The sequence below is a fragment of the Pungitius pungitius genome, chromosome 17 (assembly GCF_949316345.1).
Source record: "Pungitius pungitius chromosome 17, fPunPun2.1, whole genome shotgun sequence".
In the NCBI taxonomy this organism is placed as follows: Eukaryota; Metazoa; Chordata; class Actinopteri; order Perciformes; family Gasterosteidae; genus Pungitius; species Pungitius pungitius.
The window spans coordinates 16,092,483-16,114,675 of NC_084916.1; the positions used below are offsets into that span (position 1 = coordinate 16,092,483).

A 22,193-nucleotide genomic window follows, 5' to 3' on the forward strand; every position below is an offset into this window, starting at 1 on the left:
TTCAAGCATAAGCAGTTGAAAAATCATGAATGTCCTGAAGGAGCCGCATTTTTTAAAAGATTTGAAAGGTTTGAAAATGTGAAGGATGTGAGAGGTGGTGCGAAAGTAATAGAATAATAACAACAACATGAAGGTGTCCACAAAGTCCCCAATGACTCAGTGGTTCACAGAGTTCACCTCAGCTGCCCTGCGTTGTTCCCAAAAAATGTTGCACGGCGAGTTATGAGGTCAATCTGATATCAGAACAAAAGACCTGATTTGATGTGCACGTACATCCACTAAAGAGTTTTAGAAATGACAATGTTGTTCATACTGAGGTGCTTAGTTGGCTTAAAGGGCCTCTTTTAGCTAGAAATATGTAGTTGCTGCCCTTTTCTGGTCACTCCACTTATTTTGCTGTGCGGTCGGTCTGATCGCTTCAAACTAAAAATCTCTTATGAGTTCACTGCGGTGAAATGGAATTTATCGTGTCTGTCTAAACAACTTTTTGTCTACAGCAATGTCGAACTCACTTGTGTTAACAAATCATCCAAAGAACATAAGAGGAAGCAAAGTTTTCTTCTTATACACATTGTTCTGTGCCTGTTCACTGTAACGCAGTTTGGCTTTGATTCCAAGGATTAGGTTCAATTGGGATTTTCAGATTTCTCAGCAGCCCTTTTGGATGGTTCCATTACTCACAGTGACACCCAGGAGGAACATATGGACCACATGAAGGCAGCTTTTCAGACATCTCCAGGAGTCCTCAAAGTACCAGTTTGCCCCCAGTTAAACCCCCAGACCAACCAGCTCAAAGCCTTTCAGTCCTGATACAATCTGTGCTTTGCATATTTTCCTTGCTGCCGCTCTCACAGAAATATGATCCCTGGCTGCAGGGGGAAGAACCCAGTTTTGATTAATGCTGACTTAATTAAAAACTTTGTGGTGGAAACTGGTTGCTCAAAGAGCAGTTTAGTGGCCAACCATTGTCCCTCAGTGTTTACAAGCAGAACATTTCTGTCACGATCGGCTGGTGCAGGTTGAAGGCAGGCAGGCAGGCAGGACTCAGACGCAGGGTCTTCCGACAAAGTGCTATTTATTCAAACAAAACTCAAGCAGAACGTGCACCAACGAGGACTGACATGGACAATGACGCGACAAAGGACAACTGGCACACAGGGCTTAAATACACAAGGGAGGTGCAGGTGATTGGACACAGGTGGAATCAATCACGCAATCACAAGACAAGGCAGGAAGTGAAGTTAACCCAGGACCACAAGAGACATGAAACTTCAAACTAAAACCGGAAGCGAAGCCAAACCGTGACAGAACCCCCCCCTCAAGGACCGAATTCCAGACGGTCCTAAAGGGGAGCAGAACCGGAAAAAATCAGACAAGGGGAGGGAGGGTGGGGACCCGACAGCTAAGGTCCGGCGGCCTGCCGGGGCGGCGGCCAGGCGTGGGGTGCTCAGGGGGTCTGCCGGGTCGGCGACCGGGCCTCGGGGTCTCGGGGGGTCTGCCGGGTCGGCGACCGGGCCTCGGGGTCTCGGGGGGTCTGCCGGGTCGGCGGCCGGGCCTCAGGGTCTCGGGGGGTCTGCCGGGTTGGCGGCCGGGCCTCCGGGTCTCGGGGGGTCGGGGGGTCTGCCGGGTCGGCGGCCGGGCCTCCGGGTCTCGGGGGGTCTGCCGGGTCGGCGGCCGGGCCTCAGGGTCTCGGGGGGTCTGCCGGGTCGGCGGCCGTGCGTCGTGGCTTGGGGCGCCGAGCTGTGCGGCTCCGGCGTCGTCGTGGCGTGGGGCGCCGAGCTGTGCGGCTCCGGCGTCGTCGTGGCGTGGGGCGCCGAGCTGTGCGGCTCCAGCGTCGTCGTGGCGTGGGGCGCCGAGCTGTGCGGCTCCGGCGTCGTCGTGGCGGGGGGCGCCGAGCTGTGCGGCTCCGGCGTCGTCGTGGCGGGGGGCGCCGAGCAGTGCGGCTCCGGCGTCGTCGTGGAGGGGGGCGCCGAGCAGTGCGGCTGCGGCGTCGTCGTGGCGGGGGGCGCCGAGCAGTGCGGCTCCGGCGTCGTCGTGGCGGGGGGCGCCGAGCAGTGCGGCTGCGGCGTCGTCGTGGCGGGGGGCGCCGAGCTGTGCGGCTGCGGCGTCGTCGTGGAGGGGGGCGCCGAGCAGTGCGGCTGCGGCGTCGTCGTGGCGGGGGGCGCCGAGCAGTGCGGCTCCGGCGTCGTCGTGGCGGGGGGCGCCGAGCAGTGCGGCTCCGGCGTCGTCGTGGCGGGGGGCGCCGAGCAGTGCGGCGGCCCAACCCCTGACCCCACCCCCCCCTCAAGGGCCGGATCCCAGACGGCCCCCAGGGGTGGGGGGGAGAGGACCAAGGGATGGGAGGGAGGGGGCACGATCAGGGGCACGATCAGGGGCCGTGGGGACGGGCCAGGAGACTGGACTCTGGGGGCCGGAACGGGCGGAGACTGGACTCTGGGGGCCGGAACGGGCGGAGACTGGACTCTGGGGGCCGGAACGGGCGGAGACTGGACTCTGGGGGCCGGAACGGGCGGAGACTGGACTCTGGGGGCCGGAACGGGCGGAGACTGGACTCTGGGGGCCGGAACGGGCGGAGACTGGACTCTGGGGGCCGGAACGGGCGGAGACTGGACTCTGGGGGCCGGAACGGGCGGAGACTGGACTCTGGGGGCCGGAACGGGCGGAGACTGGACTCTGGGGGCCGGAACGGGCGGAGACTGGACTCTGGGGGCCGGAACGGGCGGAGACTGGACTCTGGGGGCCGGAACGGGCGGAGACTGGACTCTGGGGGCCGGAACGGGCGGAGACTGGACTCTGGGGGCCGGAACGGGCGGAGACTGGACTCTGGGGGCCGGAACGGGCGGAGACTGGACTCTGGGGGCCGGAACGGGCGGAGACTGGACTCTGGGGGCCGGAACGGGCGGAGACTGGACTCTGGGGGCCGGAACGGGCGGAGACTGGACTCTGGGGGCCGGAACGGGCGGAGACTGGACTCTGGGGGCCGGAACGGGCGGAGACTGGACTCTGGGGGCCGGAACGGGAGCCGGGACTGCGGGGGTTCGTCGGCTCCTTCTCCTCGGATTGAGGAGGTCCCGGAGCCTGAAGCATTCCTCCTGGTAGCTCCTGGGGCCAACAACGACATCAGTCTTCCATTGAAAAAATGGGCTTCTTACGTCGAGGTAGTCAGGCCCCAGGTCGCTCCAGGAGTCCGCTGGCATGCCGGTGTTTCGCCGGGCAGCCTGCTGCATGCTCCGTGGTCCCCCAAACGCAAGGCGAGTTCCCAAATATTTATCATTAGGGTAAAACCCTGCTGAGTCCTTCCTTGGTCGCGTCATTCTGTCACGATCGGCTGGTGCAGGTTGAAGGCAGGCAGGCAGGCAGGACTCAGACGCAGGGTCTTCCGACAAAGTGCTATTTATTCAAACAAAACTCAAGCAGAACGTGCACCAACGAGGACTGACATGGACAATGACGCGACAAAGGACAACTGGCACACAGGGCTTAAATACACAAGGGAGGTGCAGGTGATTGGACACAGGTGGAATCAATCACGCAATCACAAGACAAGGCAGGAAGTGAAGTTAACCCAGGACCACAAGAGACATGAAACTTCAAACTAAAACCGGAAGCGAAGCCAAACCGTGACAATTTCCTGGTTTTTCTTTCACAGCCTGTAATAACAACGGATTGAGACAAACAATCAACCGGTCATAAAGAATGAGCTGTTTCTTGTTCTGACTCTCTGTAAAGATTAGACTGGATATTTAGACAGTACAATTCGGTTTTTCTTACTTAAACATTGCTTAATACAGTTGTAACCGGCCCCTGTAGCTCCATAGTGGGGAAGAAACCTCTTACTTCCTGCTGAAACTAAATGTCTTACAGTACATTATAAGAGGAACAGTTGTCTGCCGATATGCGGGTTGACATCCGGACCAGAGAGGCCAGTGTAGCCCGGTGATATAAAGAGAAATAAGCCACGGTATTTAAATTGAAAAATGTGTTTATAGCAACTGCGCATGTGTATGAACTTTTCTGTTATCCACACAATGGAATTTCTAATATAGTTGATTCCAAACAATGGTTTTTGTTTTGACAAAGTCACTGATCTAAAGAGCTTTTGTTTGCATGTATTATCAATACAGATATTGGCTTGGTAGGTTTCTAGAATATGTTACCTTTACTATTCACTTAAACAACAAGTCTGGAAAACATTTACCTTAGATATTAGAAGCTAATAGACATCAAAAAATCCTAATTTCACAGGAAAAACAACTCTTATCGGTTTTAACAAGTTTTTCTGGTTTAGTTTTTTACTATGTACAACACTTTGTAAAGTTACAGGCATCTTTATATTAACAACCTAAGAACTTACAGTATTATCTTACAGTATTTTATTGCTTTCATTAATTACATTAAAAAAAAGTAAAATAACTAATATTCCAAAAATCCAGCTCATTATGTAAGATTTATGTCCATACTGACAATTTTCCTCCACCTTTGTCGTTGTTGTGGGTTCTTTACCTGTTCACTGGAAAGCCTTTGCATGCTTTTCTATAACCCTCTCATAGAATGACACGGAAGTGGGTGTGACACCTATAATTTTTCAGACGATTAAGGAATGAAGGTACTGCTACCTGATTCTTTCAACTATATGCGACACGCCTGTTTTTTGACTAACGTCATGTTCCACACTTCCAAGTGAGCGTCCTCCTGGAAAAAGACTCCCTGTAAAGATTAGGCTGATGTTTTAATCTAAAGCCACTTACATTGCATTTTAACCCACGTTTTTTTTTTTTTTTACATTTTGCCTGGAAAGCCATTAGGGGTTAGGTGCCTTGCTCAGGGACTCTTCAACACGGCTTATGGAGCAGCCTGGATTTAAACTACCAACCTTGCGATGCCCAGCTCACCCCTTTACTCCATGCACCACCATCGACCTAGACAGTACAATTCCACTTCTCTCATGGAACCAGTGGTTAATACAGCTGGAACTCTCCCCTGTAAATCAACATAAACCTCTTCCTTACAACGGAAACTAAATGTTGTCTATTATAAGAGTAACAAAGGTCTGCCAGTATGACAGAGCATTAATAGCTGGACCAGGGAGGCGGTCCCTACGTACCTGTGACTGACTTAATCTTTCACTCTAACCTTCCTTTGTGAGAGAGACAGGGAAATCCCTTCCTGATATCTGCGCAGGGAGCTGAGTTACAGAGACATACAACCACCTGTCCATGATTGCCGTCTCTTGAGGTAGGACAAAACTAAAACATTAATACTTTTCAACCAATGATGAAAAATGCCAAAAATTATGATAGTAATACGGCCGCCGTCATTTTGTGGGGATTACGTTTATAACTTGAATGGTGTAGTGATGTCAGCCACGCAAAGGTCCAGTAACATCTCAACTTTAATTAGTCCACGTTTGATACGTAACATAGGTGATTACTGGCATAATGTATTTAGGTGCAGAGTGACAACAGTCACAACAAAATATGGGTGTTTGGCTTGTCCGCAGTGAATGGACAATAAAAGATTAGATTAAACTTTATTGTCATTGCATAGAGTACAGGCAGTGAGACAACGAAATGCAGTTTAGCATTTAATCAAAAAATACAAGTAGAAAAAATGTCTTTAAATTACATCAATGTTAATAATAACTATAACTAATATATAACTAATTGTCTGTAGTCAAATATACAGCTCATGACATAGAGCAGTGGTTTTCAACTGGATGGTGGCTCCGGGACCCTCCATCACCCCTTAGTGACAAAATCGAGTTCATAAGCTGAATTTTATCTTCAGGATTTTTTATTATACCAAAAACCCAATGTCTCCCCCATATCAGAATGGTTTGACCCAACCTGGCACACGCTGCTGAAAACATGGACCGTGACTCATTAAAACAGGTCACAGCAGTGGAGAATCACTGACATAACCTGGCACACGCTGCTGAAAACATGGACCGTGACTCATTAAAAACGGGTCCCACCAGTGGAGAATCACTGACATAATGGATTATGGTTATATTGAGAATTTCTCTCCACCTTTGTAGAGGGTTCTCTGGCTCTTCACTAGAGCCTGTTGGACTGCATCGTGTATTTGGAGTGGGTGTGACGCCTACAATTATTTAGGCAGTCAAGGGAAAAAGGTGCAGCAACCAGATTATTTCAACGGTATGCAACATGCCTTATTTGACTGACATGTTTTAAAAATTGAGTGCAATATGATAAATTAAGGTTTATTAGTAATACATGTTATCTTTCCTGTGAGCATCCTCCTGAAAAAAGACTGAGCAGCGTCATCTCAGCTCCCTGTAAAGATTAGGCTGGATAATTAGACAATTGCAATTGTTTTTCTTATGGAACCACTGGTTAATACAGCTGGAACTGTCTCCTAACTCATTGTTGGGTTTAAACTGCTTCCTTACGGCTGAAACTAAATGTTGTCAGTTATAAGAGTAACAGTTATCATGGGGACCAGGGAGGCGGTCCCTGCGTGTCTGTCCTGGACTTAAGATTTCACGTGCACCTTCCTTTGTGAGAGAGACAGCGGCATCAAACCGGCCACTTGATGAAAAATGTTAACAAAAACTTTCTTTTTGATTAATATTTTGTCCTGAGAATAAAAACCTATGGTTGTACACATCTTATTAATTAGTTATTAATAGACAGATTTTCTTCTCCCTTTTTGATTGTCAAATTGGAGACCTGCAGCTTGTCACGACGATGGGGTGGCATGGCAGAAATAGGACTCAAATGGAGAGTTTAAAAAAACAAAAGGTATTTTAACAAATCAAAAAAGGCCAAAGGGAGAAAAAAAAACGCGGACCACAATCTCACAAAATACAGAAACCTGATTCAGGGGAAGGCGTGAAGACTTCATAAAGACCTACAATGAAGCAACCAGGGACAAGAGACACACATGGCTTAAATACACTGGGAAAGTGCAAGTGATTGGATACAGATGAAAATAATCATGGACACGGAAGACAATCACAGGGGATGACAGGACCAGGCATGAATCACATCAATGCTTGCAAACCTGATCTAAGCCAATCCTTAAAAAGCAACCACAAGTTGTATTTCAAGGTTTTTGGATGTGTTTTGTGCACAAATGTTGCGGCACAGCATTTCACGAGTGAGCTGCCTTCACAGAGAAGCAGATTGAAGCAGATCTAGGGATTGTGCTGCTTTGACTGCTTTGTTTCTTCATAACATTCCACCACTGACCATAATCCTTTTGTGTTTCACCACAGGCTTAATCTACAGATTGGAGCGGCTTCCCATTCGTCCTCGCACATCAAAGATGAAAACAAAAGCGCGGCTATTCATTTTATTTTTGAGTGTTTCTGCTATTTTTGTTTTTTGGGGACAAGTCTCACAATACGCTCCGCCTGAGGAACAAAGATCCTGCGCTTGTGACCAATGTCCATTTGAAAACGGGACGTTGGCTTTTCAGAATTTGAGTAGATTTTCACAACCATTTTTATCCAGGAACTCCAATCTGTCAGAAGAAGATTTCAACTGGTGGAGGGTAAGTTGTGACCTTTGTTGGGTTCAGGAAGTGTCTCCTCCTGGTTCATCCTCTTCACATCCAGGCGTGAAACTGCTGCAGTAACCTGAAACCCCTCTGTCTGATCTATCCCTCATACATGGCTACAAATTGTTATTGACTATAATGCCTTCATTTCATCTAACATACAAATGTAATATCTACTATCTAATATCACACAAACTACAATTCTACAATAAACATTACTACATGTAATATACTTCTCACCACTAGAGGTGAACTTCTTCTTAAATCTGTAACACCTTCCAAGATTAGAGTTAACCTCAACTTGCAGTTCAAATCCAGATCAGAAGGCAAAACAGTTTCACATTTTACAGTTGCATTTTGGGGACGCTCTCAGCAGTGTTGTCCCCTGTTGTCCCTACTGGCCTTGGACCACTAGTAGTGATTTAGGTATAAAACAGTGGCTTTGGACGGACATGGAGATGCACACTCACTGATGCACTCAGTGTCACTAACTGCACACACAGCACACACACAAGCGACTCTCTGCATGATCCTCCTGGAGGAAATAATATATTCAATGAGCCTTGAGTCTCTTTGTCTGAGTGGTTCGAGTGTCTCATGTGGTCTAACGGCTGGTCGTGTTTGGTGCTCCTTACAGGTCATACAGCGCGGAGGCGGCACCATCAGTGAATACAGACGAAACATGTCGAGGGTTTTTAAGCTGATCCCAGCCAACCCTCCTCTTGAAGAACCCATCCCTGGCCGCTGCAGGACTTGTGCTGTGGTGGGAAATTCACGCAATTTGTTAAATTCTCATTACGGACCTTTCATAGATTTTCAGGACTACGTCATAAGGTAAAGGAGCCAAAACAAACGTGAATGACGATTTATTATCAAAGTCAAACCTCACGTCTGTTTTTTCCCTACGGTTGACTCATGAAACACATCCCTTTGTACCATTTAGAATTAACAGGGGTATTTCCAAAGGCTTTGAAGCAGATGTTGGGAACAGAACAACTCATCAGGTCATGTACCTGGAGAGTTCGTCTCAGTTGGATGACACCACTCGCCCGGTGCTGTTTACATTTAAGATGATGGATCTTGAGTGGATTACGAGCGTTCTCAGCCCACAACCTTCTGGAATGTGAGTCATTTTTTTTTATTTCAGTTCTAGTTGAGATTCTACGGTTTGTCTTCTGAAGCCTTCCAGCCTGATAAGGTCCCCCAACGGTACCAAGGGAGGAGTCGTGTTTAATTTGTGGTTTGATGAACAGTAAATCCATTCAGGGCCAAATAACATGTCACTGTTATTCATTCATTTAAAAATGTATCTCTGCTTTACTTGCATCCAATCAATAGATGTTTGACATTTCATCCTTTTTTCAACATGTGCAAAGAAAATCACTGTTCAACAAGGATTTGGTGAGTCTTATTGTTTACATTTTCAACAATAAATGTTATATGCTCCAAAGGTAATGTTTAATAAAATGTATTGAAAGCCTAATTCTGATTTCATGACAGGTGATGATCGTTAACCCAGCTTTTATGAGGAATATTCATCACATGTGGTTGCAAAAGAACGGAGCTTATGCCTCCACCGGCTTCATGTCTTTGGTTCTTGCCCTGCACATTTGTGACGAGGCAAGTTTATTTTTAAATGGAATGTATTTCATTACACATGGAAGCTAATTTTGATAAAGAACAAATCACTTAATCTTGTGATTTTTTAGCAAGATTTATAAAAGCTTTTATTTCATTTTCTGATTCTAAATTTGCTCATCTTTATTTTCCCAGGTCCATGTGTTTGGTTTTGGAGCAGACAGTGATGGAAACTGGAGTCATTACTTTGAAAATAATCTTGACGACAAAGTAAAAACTGGAGGACATCCTGGAAATGTAGAGTACGAAACAATCAAGGAGCTGGCAAAGCATCAAGTACTAAAATTCTATACGGGGTGGTAAAGTTTCTCTCAGCATTTAACTTATTCAAGCCTTGACAATGGATTCCTTACCAAGCAAGACAAAACTACGTAACCTTTCAGAGACATCTCTTCTCAGATCATTTCCTCTAACGGAGACCGAACTGATCTACACATGTTGTGAGTCTTTGTGTTGGTTTTTAAACTACACAAACTGCTTCAGAGGCAATGACCTCAAATGGATTCCAATGCATTGTAGGATTTTACACAGCAAATTTCGGAGAGTTAAATTGACTCGGTGAGATTCAATTTGAACTCTAAGCTGGTGTTTATATTGTCCCAATCTTGTGCGTAGAGTTAAACCCACACCAAGAAGTGTGAGACTTACAGTTCAAGTGTAATTCAAATGAATCTGATCTTGACACTGGATAATGACTCCAACTCTTTCCTACAATTGACTCTGTAAGAGTTGAATCAAGTTTTTGCAGTGTGATTTTAACTCTGCACTTTAATACTTCTACTTAACACCCCGGAAAATTAACGAATTTTGCTGTGTAGAAATGTTTTTCTTATTGTCTTTTTTTTTGTTAATGCACCACATAAATACAGTAGGGAGTAGTGAGAAAAAAAGGTAGCCAAGTTTTTATAAGTTCTAATCTAAACAATTTTACAATTAAATTCCATTTGTATTTATACGGTATCAGTTTTTAAATATTGATATAATTATTTGTATTATTGACTGTGAAGACAACAAATCTCTATACACATTTATACCTCAAATAGATTCAGTGTAACCCCATGAAATGAAGTGAAATAAGCCAAGCTATTCAAGTTCAAACTTTTTAAATTCTCAGAAAAGGTGTGCATTAACCACTGATCAATTGTTTCCCCAACAAACTAGGTTCATGTGTGCATCTCAATATATATATATATAGTTACATGTTTTAATAGATTTTAAATAAATATATTTATTTTAAAATATATATTTTTATATTATAATATATTGATATGATATATTTATAATAGTTATGATATGGTAGTTATATCATATTCTGAATATTGTTTTACATATATATATATGCGCCACCCTTCCCTATGACCAAAGTGGGCATAATCGGGAAGGTGCGTGTGATGAAAATTTTGCCTCCTCTAAGAATATGGGGCACCGTTTAGAAAATGTCGCACTTTCTAAAATCCTGCGTTGTTTTGGTACATTACCATTAGCATATGTCACGTTTTCAAACATTTAGAGAGAATTTAATGTAAATAACTTTTCCAAGGATAATGTTTGGCAGTAAAACCAAGTTGCTAAATAATATAATTGTTAAATGTAAATGTTAAATGTAAATGTTTTACATAGATGTAAATGGTAAATGTAAATGTTTTAAGTAAATGTAAATGTTAAATGTTATTACGGTTGCCAAATACCGGGAATATTCAAAGTTGGGAACTTTCCACAGGAATTTACGGAAAATAACTGGATATTCTGGCGTAATTTAACTGTATTTACCTTGTCATGAGCAGACATGCATGCAAACATTTCTAATACAACTTTTAAAAACAATGTTTTACTTTTGTGACATTTTGTGAGTAGAACTTTATTCTTTCATTCATTCATTTTTTTGTATTATTTCATTTCTCTAAATGTTTTCTTACTGGACCTCATCAACGTCCTCCTTACTGTCCACTTCCTCAACATCTGACTCCCAAACAGTGACTCCCGAGTTCTACTCACGTCGGATCACACAGAGTTGTGTTTTTGTACTAACTAGCATCCGTAGGCGCAGACAGCTCGGTGAATTTCACGACTTTTAATCCTGTGGTGCAAAACGCTGGCGACGCATTCGGTGTAAAAAAATTATCCGAGCCGCGTTGGTTACTCCCCTGTCAGCACAGCTGTGGTCTTCAGCCGTTTTTAAAGTTTCCTGTGGGTGATGAAAGTAACATACAGTATAGCAAGTTGTCAATGACTGGAACCTTGATTAACTTAAATGACAAAATTTACTAGGTCTAAATGAGCACACATTATACTGTGTCGACGTCTAGTTTCATTGTAATCAACGACTCGGTCAAGTACGAACATATTGTTTACAACAAATGCCTCGTATTGTTTTTACTCTTGGCCCAGCACCAGTTGAAACCCATTCGCTGTGTAGGTATGGGAAACTTTTGATAACATCAACAAAAAAAAACCCCAATGAAGAACATTTTAAACCTGCATGAAGAAAAGCTTGGCACGGGTCCCTTGGCAGGAGTGTCCAGTCTCATATATCACCTAATCTGACAGTTTGAGTACGTGACTGCGCTCATGTTTATCTCACTTTGGATTTGGCTACTTACGTCTGTTCTACTTCATGTTTTATAGGTTTTTTTAATTTTACTGTTCATTTGAATGTTTGCACAGAGAAAAGTGTAAGGCAGGATCAAATCAGCGTCCTTAAATAGCTCCCGTCCCGTGAGGACGTCATGACACAGGATCGCCTTAATGCTTTGCCTCTGCCCTAAATGGAGTTGATAGGGACATTCCTGACTTCTATAAGAAGGTCATTGAGAGGTTTGCCACTCAGAGGGACGGGAGAGCACAACTCCTCTTCAAATAATCCTGAAAACACATGTTCTGTGGTATTTATTATATATGTATAAAAACGTATATAATACATTATTGTATATGGGAGGAGGAAACAGGTGGAACAGATCGTGGCGAGGCAGACCATTTTTCAAACACACCATTTTTCAAACACACAAAGGAAAGAAGAACAGTAACAAAGTGCAATGTGTCTTTTCTCCATCTTTTTTTGTTGGTTCAGCTTCCATTTACTTCATAAGGCCACAGATGGCAGAAGCCCTGAGAGCAAACTTCTTTTGTCGTTATTCATTATAATTGACCTGACCCGTTCCATTACGTGAGGTCATGTACCAGATATTCTGGTTGGTTGGCCTCATGAACAAAGCAGTTTTTTCATCGGCAAACCTTGTGACCCGGACGTAACGACAGCCCAGAACAAGTCTTCTAGAATTGAAAAAAAGAAACCCTAACCATGTTGGAACACAAGAGTTAAAAATAGAAATCTGTGCTTCAACAAAATGAGCACAACACAATACACACAGTGTACACACAATGGAATAGGCCTGACATGTGAGAGAGAGAGAGAGAGATGAGGTCGCCTTGTGAGGTCAGTTAAGTCCCTGAGGGGTCGGGGGGACATGGGACATGGGGCCTGTGTGTTGTAGCATGATACTCAGCACACGGATGATCAAAGAGAAGCAGAGGTGGGACATCTAAAGCATGAATCTCCTCCTTATTGATCATGTTCAGTATTTGAACTTGCGGAAAGTGAAAATATGCATGTTATGTAAAAATATTTTGTTTGAATATTTATTTTTAGCCAAATCGCATGCTATTTCATGACAGGGGTTTTCCACATGTAACACTATAAGTGAAACATGTTATGATTAACTTATAATGAATTGTCAGAAGTCATGAAGAATGATAAAATGTTTGTATTTGTGATATTGACGTCGGTGGAGACTCCAGATTCCAGCCTGAAAGGCATTATCGTCACACAAATACCTTTTCACCAACCGACACGCATCAAAAGAATCTCGGAATATGTCACAACAGGGCACCACCCGCCCTCCAGGTCTATGCCTCACGGAACACGTTCATAGAACTGACACATGGCTGATACTTAAAGTCCCAGAAGGGACTGCAAAAGTTACTGGCAAATAATCTAGCGACTTCTCTGGTGGAGAAGGAGGCGGGTCTATTCATTTAAGGACATCAACACAAAACACTTGTCTTAACAAAATGTCTTAAGATCCCATTCATAAAAACATACTGCAGTTTATAAGCACTTGTTTTCTTTGCAGGAGCACATGTGATGTCACAAGTTCTGGTAGAAATAAACTCCTCTCTTTCTCACTAACCCAACCGATGAATGGACGGCTCAAGAGGTCACACGGTTGGGCCCTCGCTGGGCCTCTATTATTAGAACTATGCTGAAGAGGTCGATTTGACAGCAGGGCCGGGAGGTCTGATGGAGACGAACGGCACCAGTTACACTGAAACAAACCATGTGTCAACTTTTGTCTGTTCACTATGAAGCTGTAGACTTGTCGTGGTAACCTGTGGCGTTAATAATCAATAAAACTGTGTCTCCATATAAGCCACACATTTTCTTTTATCTTAGGCGACTTTCTGTCCAAGCATCACGTTGACAGAGACGCATTGTTCGTACAAGACGATATGATTTAAGGAACACAAACAGCATGACGTCGCCTTTTTAGGTTGACGTGCATAGTTTTCATTCCAACAGTTTGACTTTTTTAAAGGCAGGACAGAGTGATCTTTCTTTTGATAAGGCTGAAGGGGGAAAAGAACACTTTAAAATAAAAGCTTTAAGTAAATCCTCTTTTTTGAGGGTGTGTTTCTATGTTTGTGTGCATTCGAGGAATCGTGACACAATGAAGAAGACGTGAATATATTTCCGCCTTGTTCCTTTGGAACAGCTTGTGTCCAAGGTGTAAAGCAGGGGTCCCCAAACTTATCTGCGGGCCTTAGTTTGGGGACCACTGGTGTAAAGGGTCTGCAGGTGTACAAGTCCAGGATGGAGGGCAGGCTGGAACCAATAGTTCTCTCTGCAGATGAGGTCATATATATATGAAAAACTGAATCTCAGTGTGTGAAGATGGACCCAAAATACACCGTGACCTTCCGTATAGGATAAACTAGTTTACAAAGAGTTAATAAAAACGCCCTGCCCATATGCACCCGTGTCGGAAACCAACGTCAAGCTGGCCATAGTAAGTAAGCATGGGACCAGAACCGTAGGAAGTGTACCTTCAAAATAAAATCGTTTGCCCATCATGGGGGACTTCTAATGTGTTGCAGATGACAAATCATACCTGGTATAACTATTTTTCATAATAATATATATATTATAATATATAATTATAATAATAATATGTATTGTTGAAGGCCACTCAGTATGAAATTCTAAATTGTGTTGCATGTTTTTTTTCCGACCAGTTTATTTTAATGCACTCACTACGTCAACGATCAGCATATACATAGAGCACATTATGTGGATGCGTGTAATCCTGCTGAGGCACCAGCAACATCAGCACACAGTTTGCTCTGCAGCGCCTCTCGCCAGGTAAATGTATGCAAAGTTCATCTGTAGCTGTGGAACTACCGCTGTCTCACATTATCCTGCAGATAAGATAGATGTTTAAAGGGACACATTATGAAAATTCCATTATTTTGAGTGCTTCTGCACGTTCATTTGGGCATCTAGCATGTCAACCGACCCCAAAACTCTATGGTACGTCAGAAGCGTCATGCTTGAGTGACTGGGAATGAGCTTCCTCATCATTCTCTCGTCATCATCTCATCGCCCCGCTCCCCCGACACTCACTATCCATATGAAATTTTCAAAAGCACTTCACTTTGTTTTTGAAAGCCTGGGATACACTTGGAATAGCTAGCTGGCAGCAAATTAATCCCACAGATCCAGAGAGGGGGGGGGGGGGGGGGGTGTATCAACTTGTTTTGTATGTCTTATGGTGACAATGTGTTTTTTTCCACTTTCCATTTATTTTCCATTGTGATCAATTTATTTTCATCTTTTTTGGTAATAAATGAAAAACACACAAATGAGTTCATTACTTCACAATAGTTTACTTTGCCGGATCTTCTGATTGATTAATAATTGATACTCCAGAACCCGCTCAACGCTTCAAAGTGTCTCGGACCAGCTGCTCCCCCTCTAGTGGTCACATGGGCTCATTGCAGTGAGAAGGTGCTGGTCCTGAATCCTCTGTTTGCATCTGCTTTTTCATGATTTGTGATTTGTCACCTTTGCTCCAATGAATGGGAATCTTCATCATTTAATACTATTTACTATTGTTCAATGACCACAGACCAGAGATCGGTCTGCCTGATGCAACATTACCCACAATGCACAGGGCCTGCATGTTGTGTTCATAGTTTTAGTGTACTGTGCAATGCATGCATTGGAAAAGATCTCCGAAGCAAGGTCCCAATAACCTTAACTGCCATAGTTTTGGAATCAGATCAGTTCATTATCTTCATATTGTGCTTCAAAGAGCTACAATGTGAAGTCATTAACATTGAGTCCATCATGTGAACGTGCCAGATTTAGCATTAAAGTGCTCATTTACATCACTTTTATGGTTAGTACCAATTCACAAATTTGCCTCAATGTGATCACAACGTCCTGGGTCCTCGGGTGTGTGTGTGTGTGTGTGTGTGTGTGTGTGTCGAGTGTGTCCACGTCAGTTCACATGACGCACCATCGTGGCTGTTGATGCACGTGCGTTGTTTGTCCTGTAGGTGGCGGTACTCGGTAATCTTGGCACTGCTGCTCTCCCACGTGTTGCGTAAACGGCAAAGCCACACAGTCGCTTGTCAGAACCTGCAGAGAGACAACGAGAGAGAGAGAGAGAGAGAGAGAGAGAGAGAGAGAGAGAGAGAGAGAAAGAAAGGTGGGTAGACGTAGGAGTGTACTTCAATACTGACCGACCTCTCCGAGAGCAAAGAGCAAGAACGCTGCCGACCACGTTGCCGTGGCAACCTCATCCGACACTTTTCATCTGGCACGTGTGTGTGTGTGTGCCGCGTCCCTGCTCATCGCACAGCGCCATCTTCACGCGGTGGAGTGCTGAGTGGGCCGCGAGGAGAGGCCCAGTCGGGTGCTTCCCACCAGGGAGGGGGGGGGGGGGCTCTAATGGCTGTCTGCTAGCTCGGGAACCATCTCTATACAGGGAAGCACTTCAGAAAGTGCATGTGTGTGTGTGTGCGTGTTGAGAGTGAACCCACTTAACCGCTCTATTTCTCTTACCCCCCCACCCCCCATGCTACTTGTGCACACTTCACCTACGAGGTGAAACACAAAGTAAATGTCAATAGTCCACAAAGGCATCCCTCGATTTGTCTATTTATCCATCCATCCATCAGTCTGTGTATCCATCCATCAGCTGAAATCTAAAGGTGAGCAGTGCGTGTCTCATTGGCTGCCGCATGTTTCCTCTCCTTGTTCTGAAAACAATGACGATCATTGGAGAGCAGGATGTGTGCCAGTTACCTCACGCCTGAGCCCAGAAACTTACAGTTTGTGAGCTTCTGGTTCATCCCCTCAGGTGGGTTTGGTTTGTAGGTTTGTTGTTGCGTTTGTCATTTTTCATTGTGACGCTGCTGTAAACACCTTCGCATGAATCCTCACATCAAATGTTTCATAAACCTCAACTAAAAGGTGATCAGTTAAATGGCTCAGTAAAAAGAATAAAGTAATCCCTAATTCATGCCTCTGACCTAGTGAGTACTTTAGCTTTTGATTACACATCTGGACTCCAGAGGCGTTTCCTCGAGGTCCTTTTGGTCCTTTTGGTCCTTTTACCCGAGTAGAGGTCAGCAGCAGAGCTCGTACATGTGCATCACAGGAGGCTTCACACTTCCCACACGGGGAGAGGGAGACAATAGTGTCCTCCCTCTAATGTCCTCCCCTCTTCAGCAACACACACACAAATTTGCACACACACACCTGTGTGTGGACGCCCACCTGAGGTCCCTTTGATTCCTGGTGGGCTTTAATCTGCGTCGAGCTCTTGGCCGCCTTTGAAGTGAAAATCTCCGTCACCTTCGCCTCTCGCTCTCTCTCATTCACTCCACAAGCACACACACACACATACACGCGCACACAATGTAGCACGATGAATGACCACCACCTGTTAGGCCCGTGCCTCCCGCTCACACGTTCTGCTCCACTGGGCCGGAGGGGCGAGCCGCGTCCTAAATTTACCCCCCCCCGACGGTTATTTTGGGGTCGTGGTGAGATCCATCAGCGTCCGTGTGATGAATTCACGTCTACGGGAATAGAAACTTCATCCTCCGCGGAGGGCTGGTCGTGGCCCGCAGGAAAGAACGGCGGCTTGGGAAGTAGGACGGTGCAGAAGGAGTCCGATGGGGAGAAATGACAGTGCATTTTAATTTAGAATTCACATATTCTGTTTTTTGACCCTTACGATCGGCCATGACTAACACACAGGAACGACATGTACCTTATGACACCCACTTTAAGGAGGGCGCCCTAAAAGATGACACGGTGACACATTTCCTTTTAGTTGATGGTTCAGCTTTTGCATCGTGCATTTCCCTTGTTGTGATGTCAGAAGACGAGATTAATCCAAAATGTCAAGCTGCTTCTTTGGAGACGTTTCACTCTCAGTTTCGCTGTTTAGTCTTATGCTCTTAACAACTAAAACGAATCTCTGACACCGTGTGGTGTGTAAAAAAGGGTGGAACAGACAGCTCTGCATCGAGACTGGAGTCAAAAATATGTTTCCAAAACGTATATCTGCATCTCAGGAGGTCATTAAGAGATCTGAAGGTGACCTGATTAATTTTTGCTTCAGCGAGACGCATTCAGGAAACTTCACATCTTGTTCCAATTTCCTGACATGTTACATATTCTTTTGACTGATTTTTTATACTTTTATTCTGACCCCCCCCCTCCCGCGGAGTCTTCACTGAACTTGACTTCCTCTCTCAGGTTTGTCTACCCTGCGTATCTCTTCATCCATCATCTCTTTGTGGGTCTCTCGTCCCTCCTCCACCCATCGTTCCCTCGGTATTCGCGAGGAAGCGGCTGCGTACCAGAGTCACGACAAGCCGTCAGCTGACAGTTTCTTGTCACCATGGAAACTGGGTCAGCTTCCACAGGTCATTTTTGGTAGATCAAAAGCTGGTGTTTGTGTTCATCTGTGAATCGCCCGATAGTCACTTTATGTTTTCAGTGTTACAATTATATCAGTAATATTTCACATTGTATTGAAAATATTGATATCATAAAAATATTTTATTATAGCCTCTACAACTACAAAATGAAGAGCTTAACCGGAATAGCAAAAGTGACAATGGGTGGCATTTGACACCCCCCCACCCTCCCTCCCTCCCCCATCTCTTGCTCGTCATTAATTAGAAGCTAATTAAGTGTGTGTCAGACTGCGTCTCTCTTCTTATAAGTCATTGGAGTGGAATCATTGTCCGATCCGAGGTGATCGTCATGGTTGCCTGACCCCCCCCCCCTCGCAAGCCCCCCCCCCCCGTCATCTCTCCCCGTCTGCTCCTATGATTAAGCGGCTCAGTGCCTAAGGTGGCACATTCATTGGTCTGCGTGAAGACAGGGTCATTAACACCAGTGATCTCATCTACAGAGAGGTGGCCTCGTTAGTCCTCAGTGCAGGAAGCCGAAGGTATTATTCCATCTTCAATGTCGGGTTTCTTTAGTGCTCATAACACATTTTAGATTTAAGATTGTTTTGTCTAGCGTAGAACACGTCTGTGACAAATAAAAAAAACACCAAATACACCTGAAGTTTGCTTAGAACATCGGATTAGACCGCAGCTGGTTCAGTGTCACATGACACCTTGTGGGACGAGTAAAGGTGAGGTGCGCGGGATTTGGCGACATCCGTGACGTCGCAACCAAAAAAAGACCTTCAACACGGCTTTCCATTCCTGCTAATAGATCCCCACGGATGTTCAACTAGAGCAATTACAGCAGCACTGAAAGTAAAATGTAAAATGCAATCAAAATATGAAGTGCTACTGGTACTTCGTAAAGTAAAAGCTGCATTCTCTGTAGTGACCAGCAGGGGGCGAGTCCGCTGTTCCTGTAGAAGTCTATGAGAAAATTATTCTACTTCTCTCTTGATTTATTCCCTCAGTAAACATTGTAATCATGAGTCTATGGTCTCAGTTTCTAGTCTCAAGTCTTCATCAATACCGCATTATGTAGATTTAGTAAATTATGTTCCTTTTAGAGTCAGATTTAGAAACAGGGATTGTTTTGGGGCGGGGCTTACTGTGAGTGACAGCCCGCTAGCAGAGCCGAATCTGGTCCGCTGGTTCAATGCTACGATACGGAGGCGTAAAAAAAAAATGGCCTCCGATGGAGAGGTCCTGAAGACGCGTTTTCCCCGACCTCATTTCATCAAAGAGGGGTCCTTTAGGAGGAGATGCAAAGAACTATGGAGTCAAATCCATACATGTGGTCGAGGCAGGTCTTCAACCTTTTTGTTAAGCTTTCACTCACGATAACACGCCTCTCTCATTCAATGCCACGCCCCCTAAGGCAGTTCAGGGCCAAAATTGAAAAACCTCAAATGTATAAGTGAAGAAGGAAAATAAATATTTCATTCAAAACAATAACTGAATCAAACATCCACACACAGTGTGTGTGTTTGATCATTGGTGCTGTCAAATAGAAGCTGTAATAATTTCCTCCTTTACACCCATCATCCCTCTCACATAAACACTCTTTGTCAGTTCTGACAGCTGCAAGAGGGATGCAGAGAGGAAGAGGAAGGAACGATGGGGGTGAAGAACTGAGTCAGCATAATGGAGTGGGAGTGCAGCAACAAAGTAACCGTTGATTTTGTAATGTGTCCAGCTAACTTCAGATCAACAACACGCGTTTTTTACATTTGATCCCAAAGAAGAGATTTTTTTTCAGGGTCGCCCAACAAAAGAGCAGAAATTCCTCTTTTGTTGGGCGGGCAACACTATCTTGGTCTTTGGGTCGATGAGTAACCAATATTAGTCGATTTTTTTGACTCTGCACCAGTTTTGGGGTTTTCCATATTTCTGTTTGACAATCTGGTTTGGTCTCGTGAAGTCGATATGTCAGGAAGTCGTGATTACAGTGTGGCCTTCGAAGGTCTTCATGAACCCGAAAAAAAATAATGTATGAATTCAGATGCTAATTATGTCAATTTCCTCAAAATATCTTAAACAGATGTCCGACGTTTTAGAGCATCATTAAACGTACAGAGTGAATGTCGACAAAGGGTGAGAGACAGAGAGGAGAAGCGAGAGGACGGGAGGAGAGCAGAAGCGTCAGGGGAGGAAGTGGCAGCCTGGGAGAGGAAGCGGCAGCCTGGGAGAGGAAGCGGCAGCCGGTCGAAGGGAGCCGTCCTCGGTGGAGTGTGGAAAGGTCAATTAGACCGCTTTGCGAGCGGGGTGGAGGTTTGAATTTCATTATCATCAGTGAGCGTGAGCGAGGTCGCATTGTCTCCCGCCGAGGGAGAAGAGGAGGCCCTGAGAGCGCAGAAGCCTGCCGTCACTATAAAACCGAAGACCACACCGGAAAGTCATCTTCACGCGCCGTGTCAACACCAGCCGGTGACGTCATCCTCCCCCTTGTTTCCGAGGCACGATGAATCAATTTAAAAATGTTTTTTTAAATCAAATGACACGAAGCAATGAGAAGAAACATCAATCTGCGGTGTGAGGCGAGAACGGAGGGTGACAGAGGACGCGAGAGATGAATGAGAGAAGAGAGGGGTGAGAGGGTGAGGACAGGCTCCATGGGCCGTCTCCCGGGGCAACCCTCCGTTGCCGGTGGACACACACAGACACACGCACGCACACACGCCCATGAATATTCAAATAAGTAAAAGGAAGAGAGCCTCATAATATATTCATGCCATTTTCAATAAGGAATATTTCAATTAGAGGGGAAGGGGTTCATTTATTATCACGTAATGCGGTTTCAATTATACATTTGTGAATTAGAGGAAGAAGAAGGGAAGCAGAGGCAGAAAGGAGGAAGCGAATTGAATCCAATACTTCCAGGAATAGTTTGAAACTTATTTGGTTCCTTGCCAAGTAAATATTCTCATCTAAACTCTTGGCAAAAGCAATGTGGCTGTATTTCAAAATGTCAACCTGATTATTTAAAGCGAGGGCCGGTAATCTTCAAAGGAGATGTCATTGAAATTTACAAGCTGGTCTCTTGACATTCAACATTCGTATCAATACAACTAATACAATGAAAAATAGTGCCCTTGTATCTGTCTCCTATCTGTATATAGGAGGATAACCTCGTGATCTGTAATGAAGTACAAGGGTCCGATGAAGGAAACCGCTGTTCGATCGCCGCGTGAAACCAGAAGTTGGCTTCGACGTTGAGTTTCAGCAACTGTTGCCGCTGGTGCTGCTGGACGAGTTCTACTGCTGGATCACTCTTTAAAATGCAGAGCCTTAGCTTTGAAACCGTGGAATGCATCCTGCTCATTGCACCCTGCGTGGTCTCGTTTGCCTCCCACTCATGCTGCCTTGGAGTGAAGGACACGGCACACACCAGCTTTGTGTTGCGGCGTGAGGGACGTTCACCTCGAGCTGCAGAGAGGATCCCAGGCCCCTTCATGCTGTGTTGTCCTCACAGTCTCACTACTGGTTTTTCACTCCCACAACACAAACACAAACACACACATTGGTGCAAACATTGAGGCAAGATTTCTTCAGGAAAATGTGTGTGTTTAATAAGAGCTAAAGTGAATTGCAGAGCCTTGCAAAAAAACGGACTTATTTCTGGAATTTGAATACGACGCAATACATTCTATGTCATTTAGCTGACGCTTTCATCCAAAGCGAATTATAATGAGTGCATTTCACCCGTAGAGAAACAAGAAAGTGCAATTTCATCCAATGAGCCGGTTTACAACTTGTTATAGATAGGATCCATTATCCATTAAGTACAATTTAAGTGCTACAATTTGTTAGTGTTTTTAGTCGAGGTTTAGTCTGAAGAGGTGTGTCTTTAGTTTGAAGATGTAAAGGCTCTCTGCGGTCCTGATGTCATCAGAGAGTTTGTTTCACCATTTGAGTGTTTTGCTCTCAATGAGGGAGGAACCGGCTGTAATGTGTCACACCGAGTACCCTGGCAGTCAAAGTGGGCGTTAACACGG

At 44.9% G+C, this 22,193-nt stretch overlaps 1 protein-coding gene across 1 annotated transcript; it reads left to right on the forward strand.

The window, feature by feature from the left end:
• The first annotated feature begins 5,134 nt into the window (after nt 1-5,134).
• Nucleotides 5,135-10,969, forward strand: LOC119219011 (CMP-N-acetylneuraminate-beta-galactosamide-alpha-2,3-sialyltransferase 1-like). Its single transcript, XM_037473862.2, has 7 exons — nt 5,135-5,235; nt 7,241-7,518; nt 8,162-8,358; nt 8,468-8,647; nt 8,901-8,925; nt 9,025-9,144; nt 9,298-10,969. The coding sequence occupies exons 2-7, from the start codon at nt 7,291-7,293 to the stop codon at nt 9,463-9,465; spliced, it is 918 nt and encodes a 305-aa protein (XP_037329759.2). The 5' UTR covers nt 5,135-5,235; nt 7,241-7,290; the 3' UTR covers nt 9,466-10,969.
• Nucleotides 10,970-22,193: the final 11,224 nt, after the last annotated feature.

Coding starts and splice junctions, on each gene's coding strand:
- LOC119219011 (XM_037473862.2), top strand. CDS start 7,291: ATGAAAACAAAAGCGCGGCTATTCATTTTATTTTTGAGTGTTTCTGCT. Junction 7,519..8,161: donor AAGATTTCAACTGGTGGAGG/GTAAGTTGTGAC, acceptor TGCTCCTTACAG/GTCATACAGCGCGGAGGCGG. Junction 8,648..8,900: donor AGCCCACAACCTTCTGGAAT/GTGAGTCATTTT, acceptor ACATGTGCAAAG/AAAATCACTGTTCAACAAGG.